The sequence below is a fragment of the Sus scrofa genome, chromosome 12 (genome assembly GCF_054392235.1).
Source record: "Sus scrofa isolate SSC_HxYL_T2T_F1_AM1 chromosome 12, Sscrofa_HxYL_maternal_Yorkshire_Landrace_v2.0, whole genome shotgun sequence".
NCBI classification, from domain to species: Eukaryota; Metazoa; Chordata; class Mammalia; order Artiodactyla; family Suidae; genus Sus; species Sus scrofa.
Genome location: NC_139394.1, coordinates 55,435,731 through 55,455,099, shown reverse-complemented (window position 1 = coordinate 55,455,099; position 19,369 = coordinate 55,435,731). Strand labels below are relative to the sequence as shown.

The 19,369-nt window shown below is 52.9% G+C and overlaps 1 protein-coding gene across 3 annotated transcripts in view; it reads right to left on the bottom strand.

Annotated features, from left to right (window-relative positions):
* PITPNM3 (PITPNM family member 3) overlaps positions 1-19,369 on the bottom strand; it is a 92,612-nt gene that overhangs the window by 61,154 nt on the left and 12,089 nt on the right. For all 3 annotated transcript variants that reach the window (XM_013981242.3, XM_021067716.2, XM_084985477.1), the window contains one exon: positions 9,388-9,483. Coding sequence is in view for 2 of the 3 variants with exons in the window: in XM_021067716.2 (XP_020923375.1) it covers positions 9,388-9,483 (96 nt within the window). In the remaining variant the exon portion in view is untranslated. The remainder of the gene's footprint in view (positions 1-9,387; positions 9,484-19,369) is intronic.

Sequence of the window (19,369 nt, the reverse complement as noted above, 5' to 3'; positions counted from 1 at the left end):
GTCCTGAGCTGCTGTGTGTGAGCCTGTGCCTCTACAGATGTCCCTCAACTGCTCCTGTTTTCTTATCTCTTAAATGGGAACAACAACCCTGGTTCCACAACTCTTTGTAGCAGGTTTTCATGAGGACAAATGACAGAGAAAATTCAAACAGGCTACACAAGCCAGAATGCTGTAAACAAATATCAGGGAAGCAGGATCATCAAGGGATTAAGAACTCAATTCTGGTGGTAGATTGACTCTTTCTGATCCTGGGTGCACCAGCTGCTAGTTAGCTGACAATGGACAGTAACTTATGTTTTATGAGCCTCAGTTTCCTCATCTACAAAACGATAACACAGTAACGCCTACATCACAGGATTCCTGTGAGGCTTAATGAGATAATGAAGATAAAGTGTTTCTAAGCAGGACAAGCACACAGTAAGAGCACAGATGTAGATAACAGCACAAGAAGATGACGGTACCATTACCGCCACCACCAGAGCACGTGGTGCTTTGCCCCAACACTCATGCTCACTTTCAGTTATGCTGCTCTTTGCCCCTATGTCATTCTGTCCCAGCTCCAGAGACGGGTCGTCACGGTCTGGCTGTAGCCCACCGTGAGTGTCTCCTGGGTCAGTTACCCAAGCATGCAGTTGTCTGCCTGTTCACTTGACATTCAGTCTACAGTGGTTAGATCCCTGAGCACCTGCTGTATGCAGTGTGAGACACGACCTTCATCCCGGAGGAATTCAGTGTTGTGAACAAACAGAGGAAACTGACACAGACAGATGAGTGAGCTGGGGCTCCTGGTCCAGTGCCAGGTATAGAACAGGTGCTTACACATCTGAGCTCCCACCTTTTCTATAATGCATAACCCCTATCTCAGGGTGCATGTGAGGGCTCCTGGGGTTCTGAGGTCGAGGGGGCCTACTTTTGCACAGCCCTTAGCATCTTTCCCCTCTCCCTAGTTATCCGCGTGACCTGTCTCCATCTTTCCCTCTTGGTCTTCTGTCTGTCTTTCTAGGAAATATATCTCCTCTCAGACGCCCTGGCCTTCCCCTCTGCTTGATGTCTGGCCCTGTCCCTTTGGGCCAGGTCCCTGTCCATTGCTCTCTCTCCTTCCAGATCCTTGTATTTCTGTCTCTTGGCCGCTCTGCCACGTCTGTCCCTCCCTCTGGGCCTCAATGACCGCTACCCTTCGCTCCTGCGCTCTCTTCCCCAGAATCCGCCTCTCTCCTCTCTCTGGGGGATGTGTCCCCTGATCTCTCTTCCTGTCTGGACTTCTCTTTCTCTAGGGGGATGCCCTCAGGATCTTTCCATCTCTGCCAGCCTTTCTTGCTCTCTCTGATCTCTCTCTCCTTCTGGGTCACTGTCTCTCTTTCAACTCTTTGGTTCTCTTGTGGCATGTGTGCGTGCGCACATGCACTCTGTGTGTGTTTATGTGTGTATGTGTGTGTCTCTGTGGGTGTAGGTGTCCTTCTCTCCCAGCCTCCCTCTCCTGCTCTGCTTTCTCGTATTTTCCCTGGCTTCCCCGTGCTCTCTGCCCTCACCCCCATCCCTGTCTTTTCAGCTGCTGTCCTGCCCCCACCCCCACCTCATAGACGAGCTTTCTCGGGTCTCTGGGCCACTACTCTGCCCCTCCTCTCAACACAGCCTTCAAATCTTCATTCTGGCAACAATGGGCTTGTCCCCTGGGTGACAGCAGAAACACACACACAGGAGCAGCAGTCAAGGCAGCTCCTTTTGGGGTCGTTCAGGCAAACCAGGGAGCCGTGAGCCTCAGCCCTGAGCCCCTGCCCACCTTCCCCTCAATGTGATGCAAGCCTCCCAGTAGAGGCCACAAGGCCGTAAAGGGCTTGTTTGGTTATTGTTTGGTTAAATGTCCTACTTATTGATTGTGGTTTCTGACTTCCAGTGACTGCTCCCTGCATGCCAGTTCTCATCCCTGTGACCTCTGATGGGGACAGTTTCTGCATCTACTTCACCGCCACTGAGCCCCAGTCCCTGCCCAGACGAGGTACCAGGCTGAGTCTCACCCACCCACCAGCACCACAACCCTGGCCTTGACCCCAGACTGACTCTGACCCAGACCAAAGCCTTTCTTCCTGCCCTGGGGCCTCAGTGTCTGCTGGACTTCAGGGCGGGGAACCTCCTTGGCCCAGGCCAGGCAGGTTTGGCCTCCAGCTCATGGAGCCGAAGGCTCCATCACCTCTTGCCATCAGCTGGCCCGCCCTCCCTCACTCCTTGCCTCAGGCCCACACACCAAACCTTTCAACGACCTAGATATGCGCTGCACTGGGGCCTGTGAGACACGCGACTGCCAACCTCCCTCCGCTGTTTCTCGCTTGTCCCTCCCCAACCCTCGCTCCATCATACGGACCCTCACTCAGCCCATTTCTAGGAACGTGTGGGACGGCCCCTTGGCATTTGCTTCTCCACTTCCCCTCCTCCAATGAGAGGGAGGGTCAGGGGTCAAGGACACGCCTGGGCTTTGTTCCTTGAGGGGTTCCTTTGCCAGCTTCCCACAGCGACATCCTCCATTCTGCCTACGTGACAAACCCAGAATGGCTGCCTCGCTCCAGAGCAGGGACCCAGGGCCCAGAGGCTCAAGACTCACCCGAGGCCAGACGGTGGCCAGTCAGGGCAACCCTGAGGAGGACCTGGCTGCTCTGACCGCTGACGACCTGCCCCGCTTCCCTCTACTCTCCCCTCCCGCTTTGGGGTTGGACACCTCCTCCCACCCCCCCAGGCCAGACAGTGGGGCAGAGACCTGGGCTGTGCCCCTTATTCGCCGTCTCTAAGATGCGCTGAGTGAGGCCCGCGCTACCTTTCTCTCCTGGTCGCCATGAGAAACCAGAGAGTTTGAGCAATGAGCAGGGTCTCTGTGAAACAGAGTCCAGCCCCTCAGGAGTTCCCGCTGTGGCACAACAGGATTGGTGGCATCTTGAGAGCACTGGGACGCAAGTTGTCCCCAGCCCAGCACAGTGGGTTAAGGATCCCGTGTTGCCAAAGCGACTGTAGCTCAGGTCTGATTCCTGGTCCAGGAATTCCATATGCTGCAGGGGGCCAAAAATTAAAAAAAAAAAAAAGAGGAGTTCCTGTCATGGCTCAGTGGTTAATGAACCTGACTAGTAACCATGAGGTTGCAGGTTCAATCCCTGGCCTCACTAAGTGGGGTAAGGATTCGGCGTTGCTGTGAACTATGGTGTAGGTCACAGACCTGGCTCAGATCTGGTGTTGCTGTGGCTGTGGCTCAGGCTGGGCACTACAGCTCCGATTCAACCCCTAGCCTGGGAACCTCCATATGCCACAGATGGGACCCTAAAAAGAAAAAGAGAAGAGTCCAGCCCCACAAGATCCCAGCCTCCTGCCAGGGGAGGGGAGGGGAGCGTCAGCCCCTGGGGGCACGGAGAGAACAAGATGACAGAGGACGCAGAAGACACAGGCATGCGGCAGAAAGGCTGAAAGGTCCAGCGTCCTGGCCAGAACTCCGCTCCCTCTTCGCAGGGAGGGAGCCCCATGCTTTGCTCTGTCATAAGCTACCCCAGGCCACATGTGCCCCTAAAACAAATCCTGGCTGTACCCCAACTCCGTCCTCATTCTCACCTCCAGCTCTGCCAATATTTTGCTTGCCCCCTGCAACTGTCAGGGCCTGGCCCGCCAGGGCAAACTCACAGCAGGGAGAGGGCATTGTTATTTAGATACTGGAGGCAGCGGGGAGACAGAGGAATCAGAAGAAAAATCCATATTTTCCTTGAAAATAAAGACTGAGCCTGGGCGCTATGACCAACAGGGCCTCACAAAGCCATCTAGGAGTCTCCTGGAATGTTCGGAGCTAAAGCGCCTTCCTGGAAGTCAAGTCCAGCATCTTTGTTTTCTAGATGCAGAGCCGGACGGCTGGCCCAGGGTCACACAGCACTCAGAGGCAGGGCTGGGCCAAGAATTCAGGTCTCCTGCCTGGTGGTTCAAGGCACTTCCCACTAACACTATCTTCCAGCAGTTAAGCTCATGGTAAGATCCTGTTTTTATCTAGACTCTTGGTGGCTCTTAAGACACGTCTAATTGGACTGTGTGGCATCTGAGTAGAAGGTTAAAGTTAAGGATTCACTTGATATTTTCCTAAATGGAGACATACATTTTGCTGCAGAAACAGGTCATGATCTTGACACTTCCAATCACAGCTCAGATAAATTCATCCGATGCCACAGGGGCCGTTCTGGCCCCAACCTTCATCTATCTAGGGATGGCCGTGCCAAAAGACATTTTCATTTTCTCTCTAGAATTGAGCATTCTGTGGCCAGAAACCCTGTGAAATCCAGGCTGTCCTTCCCTGGCCTACTGAGTTCTTCTTAGACACAATTTCAGGTCAGACCACCTGTCACTCAGCAATTTTCTTCACTCGCAATGAGAGCTCAGTCACTAAAGGTCCAGGCATTGTTTCAATTTTATGGGTCCATCCTGCACGGGAGATTCTGAGTTGAGCCTCCAGCCTCCTGGAACAGGGGCAGGGGGACCCAGGGCCAGGGCAGGAAAGCATATCCAGAGGCTTCTGGGTTGGGTCTGCCCTCCTGCACAGCACTGGGCAGGCATCCCCTTGCTCACTCGGCCACCCCAGGCTTCCTTCTCACTTCTCCAGAAAGAGCTTTGCACTGGCTCTTCCCACGGTCCAGCACACTGTTCCCCCAGATCCTCACATGGCTCATGTCTTGTTATTCAGCTCTCAGCTCAAGGCCACATCCTCAGGGGAGCCTCCTACTTGCCCAGTCATTCTAACACAGTCCTTTATGTTATATTGGGGGGGTTCCCCCTTTTTTCAATAGCATTACTGAGCTATAATCAATATTTGATAAACTATATATATTTAAAATGTACATTTTGATTAGTTTTGATATATGTGCACACCCAGGAAGCCATAACCCCAATCAAGATAGTGGACATAGGAGCTTCCATTGTGAGTCAGCAGGTTAAGAACCCAACATAGTGTCTGTGAGGATATGGGATCAATCCCCCGCCTTGCTCGGTGGGTTAAGGATCTGGCGTTGCTGTGAGCTGTGGTGTAGGCCGGCAGCTGCAGCTCTGATTCGACCCCTAGCCTGGGAACCTCCATGTGCTGCAGGTGCAGCCATAAAAAGGGAGAAAAAAAAAAGACAGTGGATATATACCCCTCACCGCCAGAAGTCTTCTCCTGTCCCTTTTGATCCCTCCTCCCCATCCCCAGGCAACCGCTGATCCGCTCCTATTGCCATAGACTCGTTTGCATTTTCTAGAGTTTTCTACAAATGGAATCAGAGGATGCACTCTTTTCCCTCAGGGCGATTACGCTGAGGGTCATCCATTTGTGTGCACCAGCTCCTTCCCTCTTTTTGCCGGGTAATATCGCATGAATAGGGAATACACAGATGTCTTGCAATTTGTTTATTCATTCACCCACTGATGTGCATTTGGGTTGTTTTCACTTTGGGGCTATCATAAATAAAGCTGCCGTGAACATTCAGGGACTCGTCTTTAGGTGGACATATGTTTGCTTTCCTCTCGGGTAAATACCTAGGAGTGGAAAGGTAGTTAACTAGGATTAACTTTTTAAGAAGCTGCAATCTGTTTTCCAAAATGGGCTGTCTCACTGTCCATTCCCACCAGCAGAGTTAAAAGTCCCAATGCCTCGGAGTTCCCGTCGTGGCACAGTGGAAATGAATCCAACTAGGAACCATGAGGTTGCAGGTTCGATCCCTAGCCTCGCTCAGTGGGTTAAGGATCCGGCGTTGCAATGAGCTGTGGTGTAGGTCGCAGATGCAGGTCGGATCTGGTGTTGCTGTGGTTGTGGTTTAGGCCGGCAGCTGTAGCTCTGATTTGACCCCTAGCCTGGGAACTTCCATATGCCGTGGGTGTGGCCCTAAAAAGGAAAAAAAAAAAAGAAAGAAAGAAAGAAAAGAAAGTCCCAGTGCCTCCACATCCTGGTCAGTTGTTTTTTTGGTTTTTTTTTTTTTTTTTTTGGTTTTTTGGGTTTTTTTTTTGGCTTTTTAGGGCCACACTCCCGAAGCATATGGAGGTTCCCAGGCTAGGGGTCAAAATCGGAACCACAGCCCGCCAGATCCTTAATCCACTGAGGAGAGCCAAGGATCAAATCCTCATCCTCATGGATACTAGTCAGGTTCGTTCCCACTGAGCCACTACGAGAACTCCTCGTCAGTTGTCTTAATGAGCCATTCTCATAGGTATGAGGCAGTATCTCATTGTGGCTTCAGTCTGCATTTTCCTTATAACTAATGTTGAGCATATTTTCATTTCTCGCCACCAATCTACCTTCTTTTGGGAGGTGTTTTTCTTTGTGTTACTTTATCTATGGAAATTATCAACAGAACTCGCTTGCTTGTGTACTGGCTTCCCACCCATCACCACTAAACTGTAAGCTCTGTGGAGACTAGGATGGGCTCTACTTGCCCTGTATCCCCTACACCTGCACTAGTCCGTGCACACATGCTCGGGAAATACTTTGAGAGAGTAAATGCATGGGTCTGAATTCCTGCCCCTGCTCTGCCTGACTCTTTGGATCACCCTGAGTGAGTTTCCCAGTTCTCTGGCCTCAGTTTCCCAGCCTGTAAAATGGGGTCTTGAGCTCAAAGAGCTTGAGGGGCCCTCGCTCTGACATGATCAGGGTTTGAGGCATGTCCCCTTAGCCGCCAGGGGTTTCCCTTCACGCTGTGCTCCAACCTTGCCACCCTGGGCCGTGGCTCCCCAGACACCCTTTGACTGTATTGAAAGGGTGAGGAGTGGTGCCTCTTCTGGATCTGGGAGCCCAGATGCCATCCCCCACCAGCAGCACCCATTCAGGGGCACCAGTCAAGCTGCCATGGCCCAGGGAAGTGGCATTTTGCCTGAGGGTTGTTATGAACCCCGATAGCCCCATTCTCCTGCCTGCCTGCCCCCAGGCCCTCCTGTGGCTGGAGGACTCGGGTGCCCCTAGAGCCTAAGAGACTCCCCTTTGCTACTAGACCACTAGCCTTGAGAGTCTTTTGTCCCACCAGGTAAACCCTAGTACCGGGCCAGGGGGCTGGAGCTTAAGGAAGAAAGGGAGTAAGAGGGGTCCTATTTTTAGTAATAAGTCAAAGATAAAGGCCTGACCTGGACACTGATCCTGGGTTCCAGCCCCTGTGCCCCCACCTTGATGTGTGATCTTGAGAGGGTCCTGCCACACTCTGGCCTCTGCTCCTGACACCCAGCATGGTGGCTCCACCCTGGTGGGAGGTGGAACTGCACAGGCAGCAGGATACAGAGACCACGCCGCGGTCAGGGTCAGGGCTCAGCTGGACTGGAGAACAGAAGCAGGGAGATAACCCTTCAGAGCCTGCCCAGAAAGCCAGACACTCATGGCCTGGCCCCCAGCGCTGAGAGGGCAAGCCAGCGTGGACCTGGGCCTGCTCCTGGGAGCAGAAAAGGAGGATGGCTTCACTTCTTACTGCCTGGAGCCATGGAAACATGCAAAGGCCTTGTCTGGAGGGATGGCTCGGAACAGATAGGCGGTAGGGAGCTGGCAACTCAGAACTAAAGAAGGTTCCAGCAGCCTGTGGGCAGATCCTGTGGCTGGGAGCTACAGATGCTCCTGGAGAGGGGACACAGGAGGGGAGGAGATGAGACAAAGAGGGGATGAGAAGGTGGGGCCCCCCCATAGACAGGAGTGAGAGATGAGGCCAATGTGGGACCGGAAAGCGGAGCCGTGAGATGACGGGAGCCAAGGGCAGAACACTGAAGGTCCGCAGAGAGGGGAGCAGGAAGGACCCACAGCTGCTCAAAGGCAAAGCAGGTGCGCAGGGCCCCTTGGGGTGGAGATGGAGCTGACCCACGCCACCCGCAGACGCCGCCCCCAGGGAGCCATCACCGTCATCTGGGAATGCAGAGCCCTGACGAACTGCAAAAATATTTTAAATGAAAATGTTCAAAGCATCAAAATATTGAAGCTGTTGTTGTCACACTGTGGGTTAGTTGCTATGGAGAAAGTCAGCCCCGGCTGCCACTCCAATCAGGTGCCAATAGGAGACAGGAAATAAGCCCCACATGGGTGGGTTTAGGGATGGCATCAGGGAGGGGTTCCTCCATCCAAAGCCAGGAATGGGAGAGGCTCAAGCTAGGACAGCATCCCCCTCACCTGCTCAGCCATGCCTCTCCCCCCCGAAAATCACCTGAACTGGATATGGCCTCCATATGCAGAGGGACAGAGCTGATAGAGAAACTGAGGCCCAAAGAAGGTGAAAGACTTGCCCAAGGTCACAGAACAAGTTGATGGCATGGCAAGCGTCCCGCTCCGGGTCCAGATGTCTTTTCAGCACAGATTCCGTTCAGCCAGGCATTTCAAAGCTGGCCCCGTCCCAGAAGCAAGTCAACCCCCCAAATACGATGACTTCCCCGAGTGAGGCCGAACCAGTCTGGTGAGAACTGGGGACCCTCCTAGGCTGGGGAGAGGGCCACAGGTGCGTCTCACCCACCCCCACACAGCCCAGGCCAGCCTGGCTGGAGGGTCCTCTCTCTCCCAAATCCCAGGCAGACTCTATCCCCCACTGGTCCCCATACCTGCCCTGCACGTCCTCATCTCTGAGCCTTTGCTCAGGCTGATCTCTCTGGTCCAGGTCTGGCAGTGCTTCTTGGTTTCCCATCCTCCATTATTTCAGTAGCATCCCTTGCTATGTCTGCTGTGCTGGCCGTGAACCCAGCACTGGACTGAAGAGCTGAGGTCCTCGCCCTCATCCTCTCTCCCCTTGAACATCAGCAATAATCTCTGTAACCGGTCCCCACCTCCCCTCCAGCTCCCCTCCCCTCAGGGAGCTGATCTTGTGAGTCACCCACTGGGTCACTTGCAGCCTCATCTCTTCTCTCCCCTGCCACACGGGCTTCCTTCAGTTCCTGAAAAGCCGCATCATTCCTGCCTCAGCACCGTCACCCCTGCTGTGTCCTCTAAGACTCTTTCTCCCACTCCTCCTCCAGCCAACTCCCGCAGAGCGGAGGGGACGTTAAGGACCTCCCCACCCTAAATTAAGTACCCCCACCCACGCTCTTCCTATTAACACTGGCACCTTTTACTCCGGGGTATTATTCCCTGTGTGTGACTGTATTTTCCTCTGTGTAATTGTTTGATGTTTGCCTCTCCCACTAGACTCTAAGCTTGATGAGGACAGGGGACACGCCTATCCATTTACTGCAGTATAATGAGAGGCTGAAATATTTTAGGAATTCAGCAAATACCTCAAAGAGCAAATGAATGGATACTGAGCCCCAGTGCTTGGGGAACTCACAGACTGGATGATTATGAAGGCTGGCACTGAAACGTCTGAGCAGAGAGAGATACCCCACAGGGATTCCCCTTCTTGGGGCTTCTGAAAAGGCCACGCAGCCAGTGACGGGAGGATGGGGTTCACTCACCTCTAGCATCAAAGAATTCATCATCAGAGCTCTCCACTGAGTCGCTGAGGACATTTTGAAGGTGCCAGGGGGCACCACCGCCCGGGGGAGGGCCACCTGCCAAAGGGAACACACCTGTTAGCCAAGCTGGAGGCCACATCCTGGCATGAAGGAGCTAAACCCAGACTGCCCCTGGACCAAGGTTTAGTCAGCATCCTGCACGTCCTTGCCCTGCCACATCCAGTGCAGGGAACCTCGTGGAGCCCTCTTGCTGCTATGCTTTTTTAAACCCCAAATCCTAAAGAAAAAAAAGTATCCATTTCGCATACAGGAAAGAAAGTACCCATTTTGCACACAACCAAACCGAGCCCAGAGGTAGTTAAGAGATGTTGCCACAGTGACACAGTATATTAGGAAACATTGGGTAAGTTTTGCTGTGTTAATAAATGATCTTTAAACTGCTTAAAATAGCACTGGTTCATTTCTCACTTACAGGTGGGAGGGGGGTTCTGGACATAGCGATCACTCAAAGGTGCCACCACCTCAGGTCGCCAGCATCTCAAAATGGGACTTGGAGGCCTGCGGAAGCAGGCGAGAAGAGCACAGAAAGTCACGCCCAGTCATAAGTGCGTCTTCCCGCGCTGCACACTGCGCACGCGTCATTGGCCAAAGCAAATCACGTGGCCACGCCCCACTTCAAGAAGGTGGAGGCCGAGAAGAGCAGACAGACACCGCGCCAGGCACGGGTGATGTTTGCTGCCCATATGTGCAGGCCAGTTCAGGATTGCAGCCTCCACAGGAGAAAAAAGCCCCAAACCAAGAGAAGGTGGACCTGAGCTTGAGTTCCGTCCTGTCTCTGCCGCTTGCCACCTGTGCACCCGTTCCCTTTCCATTCTGCAGCCTCAGTTTCCCCAGCTCTGAAATACGGACAGCAATCAGTCCCCAGCTTGAAGGATCAGAAATAACACATGCTCAGTGCCTGTGTCTCAGGAGGCTTGGAAATGTGATCGCTCTTACTATTAATATCTGCGAATGCCAGGACCTGGTGCTGAGGGGTTCAAGGGAGAAGGTGGGAGAGGGCAGGAGAGAACGTGGGTTCTTGCCCTGAACTCAGCCCCAACCCACCTCCTGCCCCAGGACCGGGAGAGGAAGGCCAGAGACAGAGTTGGGTCAGGAGCCTCTCTCCCTGCCCCCCACTCTCAGAGCCCCCTTTACTTAACACACTGAGACCCTCAGGGAACCAGATGGTGCCCAGAGCTCCCAGGAACCTCTCTGCTGCCTGCTCCCTGGGCACATGAAATACTGGGGATTGCTGGCGGGTTATAATCTAACTGCAAAAGTTAAAAAAAAAAAAAGTGTTAAAAAACAATTGACCTAGTAATTTGCCTGAGGAAATAATCAGAGAAGGACACAAAGATGCAAATACATAGTTGATCGTCTCCATGTTCTGGTAATACCAACAAACTGGAAAAAATCCCAGTGTCCATCCACAGGGGGCCAGACATGGGTTCATGGGCAGTCACAGAGGGAATTCTTTGCAACTGACAGAAAAATAAAGCAGCCCCTTATGTATTGACATGGAAAGATGCCCACGGAGTAGGGTCAGGAGGAAGAAAAATGCACGAGGTCCCAGAGCAGTATGTTTCTTTTGACCCCATTTTTGAAAAATACACTTATATCTGCACACTGAGGATCCTTAGAGCATGTTAATTAAGAGCTCAGGCTCTGAAGGTGAAGAGGCCTGGATTCAAACTCAGGCCCTCACCTCCTAGAAGCTGTGTGATGTCAGGGGAGTCCCTTGGCTTCGCTGTGCCTCAGTTTCCTTAGCTATGAAGTGAGGACAGCACATACCATCCCATGAGCTTGTAGTAATGATGAAATAAAAGGTGCCAAAGTGCTAGCACAGGGCCTGGCCCACAGCAAGTGCTCACGGCAGTCGTTAGTACCCAAACTTACTTAGAGAGACATTAAACTGTCTGGAAGGACAGGGCACCAAAACATCCAGAGAGAGTCTCTCTATGCAGTAGCATTTGATAAGAAGAGGCAGGGAGACCAATTTTTACACTACACGTGCAATTTCATATGACTATCAGTTTTATAAATTCATCTTATCGGTTCTAAGAGGTACTTTTTTTCATACTTGAACATCTTTAAAATTGGGATGCATCTTACATGATGGCATGGCATAATTTAGTTGGCATTCTTTTTTTTTCACTTTTTTGGGCATGTGTGGCACATGGAGGTTCCCAGGCTACGGATCTATCAGAGCTCCAGCTGCCAACCTATGCCACAGCCACAGCCACAGCAACATGGGATCCAAGCCATGTCTGTGACCTACATCACAGCTCAGGGCAACACCAGATCCTTAACTCACTGAGCGAGGCCAGGGATTGAACCCTAGCCCTCATGGATACTAGTTGGATTCGTTTCCACTGCGCCACAACAGGAACTCCCTAGTAGGCATTCTTTATTCGTTCTTGGGGTTTAGAAATTAATGATGTATCTGACAATTGATGGCACCCTAGATTCAATGGAAAGTGGTAAAATCACTGTGTGCACAGGGTGCAGCTCCCTCTGTGTGGCCCAGGCCATCTAGTGCCCGTGGGTCTCAGCAACGCCCTACCCCAGTTTCCACATCTGTGCACTGAGCTACCTGGCAGACACTCCCCTGAAACTTTTCAGCTCTGACTCATGTTTGAGGAGCTGACCTGGCACATAGTCAATGCGAATGAACCAGGCACACATCACGAGGCCGTCCTCAAAAAACTTGCTGCAGCCTCAGCTCGCCACACCCCATCCTCCTGCAGGAGTCTGGCCCTGTTCCCTGCCCTGAGCCCAGATCCCAGCCCATAAACGGTTCCTGGAGGGAGAGGCCAGCACAGGTCAGCCCAGGGGCACAGCCCTCCTGCCCCACCCACCACAAACTCCCAAACACACACCCAGCTCCAGCTCCGCGGCTCAGAGCCAAGCAAGAAGCGTGTTGTGCGACCCAGAAAAGGCAGAGGTCACAGGGAGTCACTTTGAGGTGTAAAGCTGGGTCTGCCCCCCACCCCGGTCCCCCTAAGCTTATGATTCTCACCGAGCAGTGTGGACAGCATGTCAGGCTGGTCGGCAGTTTCCCACTCGTGGCCCCTGGGTTTATTAGAGGGGAGTTTGAGAATCCAGATACACCATCACTGAGTGTTTCTAATGCGGATGTGGGACTGTTTCCCAAAGAAAGGTAAGGACATTTCTGCCAACCTCCCCTGCACAAAGAGCATGTGCCTGAGGAAAAGAGGAAAGTTCTAGAATGTGTGCCTCCCTCACCACCCCTACCACACCCCCTTTTGCAGGCCAGAGTCGTTCTAGGTCACTTCAACATTTACAGGTGCGATGGGCGGGACTTCATGGGAGTCCCCGTCAGAGGGGAGAACCAGTCAGCGGGGGAGGCTGCAGGGAGACCAGTTCAGCTCCTTTGGGCGGAAATATCCTCCCAGCCAGAGGTGGGCAGAGAGGGAAGGGGCTTTGGGGGAGGGGGGTCAAAGGGAGCTGCCCATCCCGAAGGGACTCTGTTAGGTGCTGGCAACACCAGGGTGAATAAGAAGGACAGGGTGGGGGTGGGGAGGCAGATCTGGAGCGAGGCAACAGCCAAGGTCACATCTGCATAGAAAGTGCTAGGAAGAGAGGAAAACCGTCCCGTCCTGCCTCCACCTCCCTCCTCCTCCTCCCTCGTGTCTCCTCCAGTGTGATGACGGCCTAGAGGATGGACGGGCATGAACGTGTGGATCTGGACATCCACCCAGGGCTGGTGACGAGGCCCCAGTCATCAAAAGAACTCTGTCGCGATTGGAGTTCTGAACACTGAACCGGCATGTCTCCATCCCGCCCCGTGACCCCTTCACCTGATTGTTGACTCTACAGTTGATTTTCTTTTCAAAGGCATCTTTTATCTGGTTTACTGTCAGCCTCTTTGTTTTCAAAATGCATACCTGCCCTGGCTTTTAAAGACACACTCTAAGTTTGTGTAAACCTGCCACAGTCCCTCCCTCCTCTCAGGCTGCCCAAAACAACCTCGGGAAAGGTGGGTACCTGGGGGGCAGGGGTCGGGGGGTGGGGTCTCATTATCTCCCCTGGTGTAAGAAAGAACCTATAGAAACGGATCATGTTAAGAAGCAGCCAAGCAGCCGTAGGGGAGTTCCTGTCTTGGCTCAGCTGTAAGGAACCCAACTAGTATCCTTGAGGATGCAGGATGGATCCCTGGCCTTGCTTAATAGGTTAAGGACCCGGCGTTGCTGTGGCTGTGATGTAGGCTGGCAGCTGCAGCTCTGATTCGACCCCTAGCCTGGAAACTTCCATATGTACAAGTGCAGCCCTAAAAAGACAGAAAAAAAAAAAAGCAGCAGCAGCAGCAGCAGCCATCACCTAGCTTCTGGGTGGAAGATGTTTCCTTCATTTCTTCCTCCAGTACACAGATTTTTTTCGCAAACGGCAAAGGTCATATTTTCAAAAAGGAAAACAGTGATAGACTATCTGGGAAGGGGTATGAGGGGAAGACTTTTTCAGAAAGATGTCGGGGGAGTGCAGACTTGAATAGTAAGAAAGAGCCAGACATGGTAAGAGCCAGACATGCTAAGCCAGACATGGCCGCATGTGTCTGCACACACAGATCCTGCCACTCACACGGGAGGGACAGGCAGAGGGCAAAGTTACCGTGAGGTTGTCACGTCCAAGGGGCAGAAAGAAGCCCATGTATTTGGAGTCAGCAATGGAGGGGGAAGCAGGTAGAAGAGGGGGCGGGGGAGGAAGTGGGGTCTGACAGGGAGGGGGGTCACTTGCCTGCTGTGCATGGGAACTCAGAACAGCTGGGTTTTAAGATTCCAGCCTCCAGCCAGCGTCTATCTCCTGCCCATTTCAGGAAGAAGGGAACGCAGATGCCCAAAGGGGTCAGGAGGTCCTCCAAGGGGTGTGGGGGGGCACAAGTCAGGTGTGCTGAAGGCCACACCTCGGCTTGAGAAGGTTGGCATCGTGATCCCAGAATAGAGAGGGCAAAGACCCAGAAGCACGGTCTCCTCGCGGGGTCCCTCCCTCCACCTCTCTGCATCTTGTGTGTCCAGTACACAGTCCCAGGCAGAAGAAGGCCAAGGGGTGTTTGGCAAAGAGTGAATGAACAAAAATGATCTGCTAGCTGCTTCACAGGTATTATCTAAAGCAACCCTGACCAGGTATATATCCAGACAAAACTCTAATTCAAAAGATACGTGCACCCCTATGTGCATAGCAGCACAATTCACAATAGCCAAGACATGGACAGCCGAAATGTCCATCGACAGATGAATGGATGAAAAAGCTGCAGTACACATACACAATGCAACTCAGCCATAAAAAAGAAACAATGCCATTTGCAGCAACACGGATGGACCGAGAGATCATCATACTAAGTGAAGTAAGAAAAAGACAAATACTATGATATCACTTACATGTGGAATCTAAAATACTGCACAAATGAACCTATCAGCAAAACAGAAACCAAATCACAGACATGAAGAACAGACTTGTGGTTGCCAAGAGGGAAGTGGGGGGAGGGGGATGGATGCAGAGTTTCAGGTTAGTAGATGCAAACTATTCCATTTAGGATGGATGAGCAGTAAGGTCCTACCATACAGCACAGGAAACTATATCCAGTCTCTTGGGATAGACTGTGATGGAAGATCATATAAGAAAGGGAATGTATATATATGCAGGACTGGGTCACTTTGCTGTACAGCAGAAATTGACACAACACTGCAAATCAATTACATAGTAATAAAAAATTAAAACATAAAGTAACCCTAACCAAGCCCCTTTGGAGCAGGTATCATGAATCCCCACCTTACGGCTCAGGAAATAAAGCTCAGAGAGGTGAAGTTGTTTGTTTGTTTGAGGTCGCAAAGCTAATAAATGTTAGAGGCAAGATTTGGTTTGGGGGTCCTTGTTTTGGTTTGTTTGGTTTTTTTTTTTTTTTTTTTTTTTTTTTTTTTGGCCACACCTGAGGCATACAGAAGTTCCCAGGACAGGAACTGAACCCACACCACAGCATCCACCCCGGCCACAGCATTGGCAATGCCAGATCCTCAACCCACTGAGTCACTGGGGAACTCCTGGAGGCAAGATTTGAACCCAGATCATCTGACTCTGGGGTTCGTGCTCAGCTGTGTGCTCTGTATCAGAGTCAGGGCAAGGGGCCCAGGTCCCCTCCTCTCTCCCCTCCCCCAGGCTGCAGAGTCCCTTCTGCATCCCCAAGGCCCAGCCTACATTCTCAAGCAGACTCTCCTGACCCGCCTTTGTTAACACACCTTCGTTGACACACTCACTCAAAGCTCTAAGGATAAAAGAGAAAGGGGAGGAGTTCCCACCTTGGCGCAGGAACCATGAATCTGACTAGGAACCATGAGGTTGCAGGTTTGACCCCTGGCCTCGCTCAGTGGGTTAAGGATCCGGCATTGCTGTGAGCTGTGGAGTAGGTTGAAGACATGGCTCGGATCCTGTGTTGCTGTGGCTCTGGCGTAGGCTGGTGGTTACAGCTCTGATTGGACCCCTAGTCTGGGAACCTCCATACACTGCAGGTGTGGCCCTAAAAAGACAAAAAAAGCGAGAGAGAGAAAAGGGAATATCCCAACCCTTCTGCAGGCATCCAGGGAAAATAGGAACCTTCGCACTGCAGGGGAGGTACTGACCCACTCCAGCCACCATCAGGTCCAGTGTGGTTTCCTGAACTTTGTCACAGGCCTGGGTCTCCCCAGCATGGCTGCAGCCAGAGGTCGCCCACTTCCCCACTTGGGCGCTGGCTCCCAGGAATGCAGAATAAGCAGAGACAGAAGGAGCCAGCTGTGGGTGCTCTGCCCTGACCCAGGGACCCCAGAGGCTCAGCCCCACCAGAAGGAGCCCAGTCTGAGGGGAAGACATTTCCCTGTGAGGAAAGCCCTGGCGCAGTGAAGTGAGGAGGAGCTATTGGCCGACTCTTCCTGGGCCAGACCTCGGGCCAGATGGTGCCTGGGAGTAAGGAGCTGGGGACAGAGCTGAATGGACTCAATCCCTGCCCCTGGGTGCCAGCCCTGCATGGGGCACAGGACAAAGGAAGAGCAGGCAGCCTGGCTCTGGGCTAAATGCCACACCCACTGTGTCCCATGGTTGTGGACAGAGGCAGAGACCCTGCAGGCTAAAGGGCCCAGGGGCCTTCCTGAGGGAGGAGGCCCAAGCTGAGCCTTTTTTTTCTTTTTTTCTTTTGTCTTTTTAGGGCTGCACCTGCAGCATATGGAGGTTCCCAGGCTAGAGGTCCAATTGGAGCTGTAGCTGCCGGCCTTCACCACGGCCACAGCAATGCAGGATCCGAGGCGCATCTGTGACCTACAATACAGATCACAGCAGATCACACCGGATCCTAACCACTGAGCAAGGCCAGGGATTGAATCCGTGTCCTCATGGATGTTGGTCAGATTCATAACCGCTGAGCCACGACGGGAGCTTCCCCCAAGCTGAGCTTCAATGGAAGCTTGGGCAGGGTTGGCCAGGCCAGGGCAGGGTGGGAGGGAGGAGAAATATGGGTCAAAGCAATCAGACCCTTTCCAAGAGATGCTGGATCTGGAATTTCCTCCTCAAGAGCAAGAAGTCTGAAGTTTCTGTTGTGGCTTAGTGGGTTAAGAACCCAACACAATATCCATGAGGATGCAGGTTCGACCTCTGGCCTTGCTCAGTGTGTTAAGGATCCAGCATTGCTGTGGCTGTGGCGTAGACCAGTAGCTGCAGCTCCGATTCAACCCCATATGCTGCAGGTGTGGCCATAAAAAGGAAAAAAAAAAAACAGGGCAAGAAGTCTGAGCAAGGGAGGGGACATGGGCATCTGCTGTGACACCCATGGCCCCCCTGCAGGTGTTCAAGTAACACCTGCCAATTTGCAGACCTCAAGGGAGTCCCAAGCACCTCTGAAATGGCCAAGGTGGGGTGCCCGGTGCTGAGCCTGCTGCCCTGTGACCATGGCTGCAGCTTTTGTGCCCAGTCCAGCCTGAGGCTCCATCTGAAACCACGGCCTGGCAGGCCGGCTGGATTCAGGCAATCTGTACCTGGGAAGAGGAGGAGGCTGAGGGGGAGGAAAGGGCTTGGCTGCTGGCTCATTCAGACAGGCCCCTTGTCTCCAGTCTGTCCCTGTCTGTCTCCTGTCTCTCTCTCTCTCTCTCACACACACACACACACACACACACACACACACACACACACAAACATACGCGTGTGCGCGTGTGTGCGCATCTGGGTCTAACTCCTGACAATCAATGCTGTGAAATAGTCAGGCTGCCAGACTTCCCATGAGGAGAGGGAGCTTTGTGGCCATGTAGAGCCTGGAGCCCAAATGTGGCCCACACACCCACACAACAGCCATACACACACACACAGAATCACACTTCAGTGCTTCTCGGCTTCGTCCTGGGGTCCTAGGCAGGCGGGGGCTCAAGGCCCACCTCCTCTCTGCCCTCCTCCCAGAGCCCAGCCTTCCTCCTCTCTCACTGTCCCCTCCTGCTCCCACATGGGACTGGTTCAAATCCCAGCTCTGCCCCTTCTCAACAGATGATCTTGATAAACATCACTACATGTCTCTGTGCCTCAGTCTCCTCCTCTGCAAAATGGAGCTAATTATGGTCCTCCCCTAAAGTTGCTAGAGGATTCCAGGAATGAATATTTGAAAAAGGTTTGGCACAGTGCCTGGCGTTCGCTCAGTGCTATAAAAGGGTTTGTTAAATAAAATAAATAAAGCATGATAGTCCCTGGCCCTTTCTTTAGTCCTTTTACATGTGGACGCCCCCAAGGGTGGGTCCCCTCTGCTTTCCCTCGGGTCCCTGGAATGGGAGCCCAGAGGGCAGAGCAGGAAGTGCCCTCCCCACCCTGCCCCCCAACACTCTTGGGGTTGCTCCCAGTGCACAGCTGGCCCTTCTCTCCTCTCTGCTGGTGCAGCTCCCTGGGGCTACCCCTCATCTGCCCCTAAACCTTGAGCTACCTAAGGCTGGGACCCACTCTCTCTCCAAACTCCTCCACCCATCAGTCTGGGTTCCCACTGGGAAGCCCCCTCCTTGTACCATGTTCTTGCCCTCCAAGCCTTTGCTCCTGGAGGTCCTGGTGCCTGAAATGCCCTCGATCCACACCCCAACCCCAATTCCCACTCATGCTTTAAGAATTAGCTGGGAAAAAAAAAAAAAAAAAGGAGTTCCCGTCGTGGCGCAGTGGTTAACGAATCCGACTAGGAACCATGAGGTTGCGGGTTCGGTCCCTGCCCTTGCTCAGTGGGTTAACGATCCGGCGTTGCCGTGAGCTGTGGTGTAGGTTGCAGACGCGGCTCGGATCCCGCGTTGCTGTGGCTCTGGCGTAGGCCGGTGGCTACAGCTCCGATTCGACCCCTAGCCTGGGAACCTCCATATGCCGTGGGAGCGGCCCAAGAAATAGCAACAACAACAACAAAAAAGACAAAAGACAAAAAAAAAAAAAAAAAGAATTAGCTGGGGAGTTCCCTCTGTGGCACAGGGGTTAAGGATCCAGGATTGCTGCGGCTGCGGCATAGGTTGCATCCCTGGCCCAGGAACTTCCATATGCCATAGGTGTGACTGGAAAAAAAAAAAATAGAATTAACTGGAAGCCTTGCTTGACCACAGTGCTTGTCTGGTAACCTGCCTCTTCTGTGCTCCCATTAACATCCTTGGTGCTCATCAGAGCACCAATCTGCAAGCCAGGTCCAGGCCTGCTGCCCCCTGGGCTGTGGTCTCCAAGCGGGGACCTGGTAGGAAGCCTCCCCAGGCCCACAGCCTCTCCCAGCCCAGGGCTGGGCACAGAGAGAGCTCTCGTTATGCTCAGCACGGCCCAGGACTGGGTAATCTCAGGAAGACCCCCTCTGAGGGACGTGTCCCATAGGGAGTGTCCTCAGGCCCCCTCTGTGGGACAGGATGGCTGTGACCAGACCAATCCAGGACCAGCCAGCCCATGTTCAACCTTCAAGGGGCTATGGGCC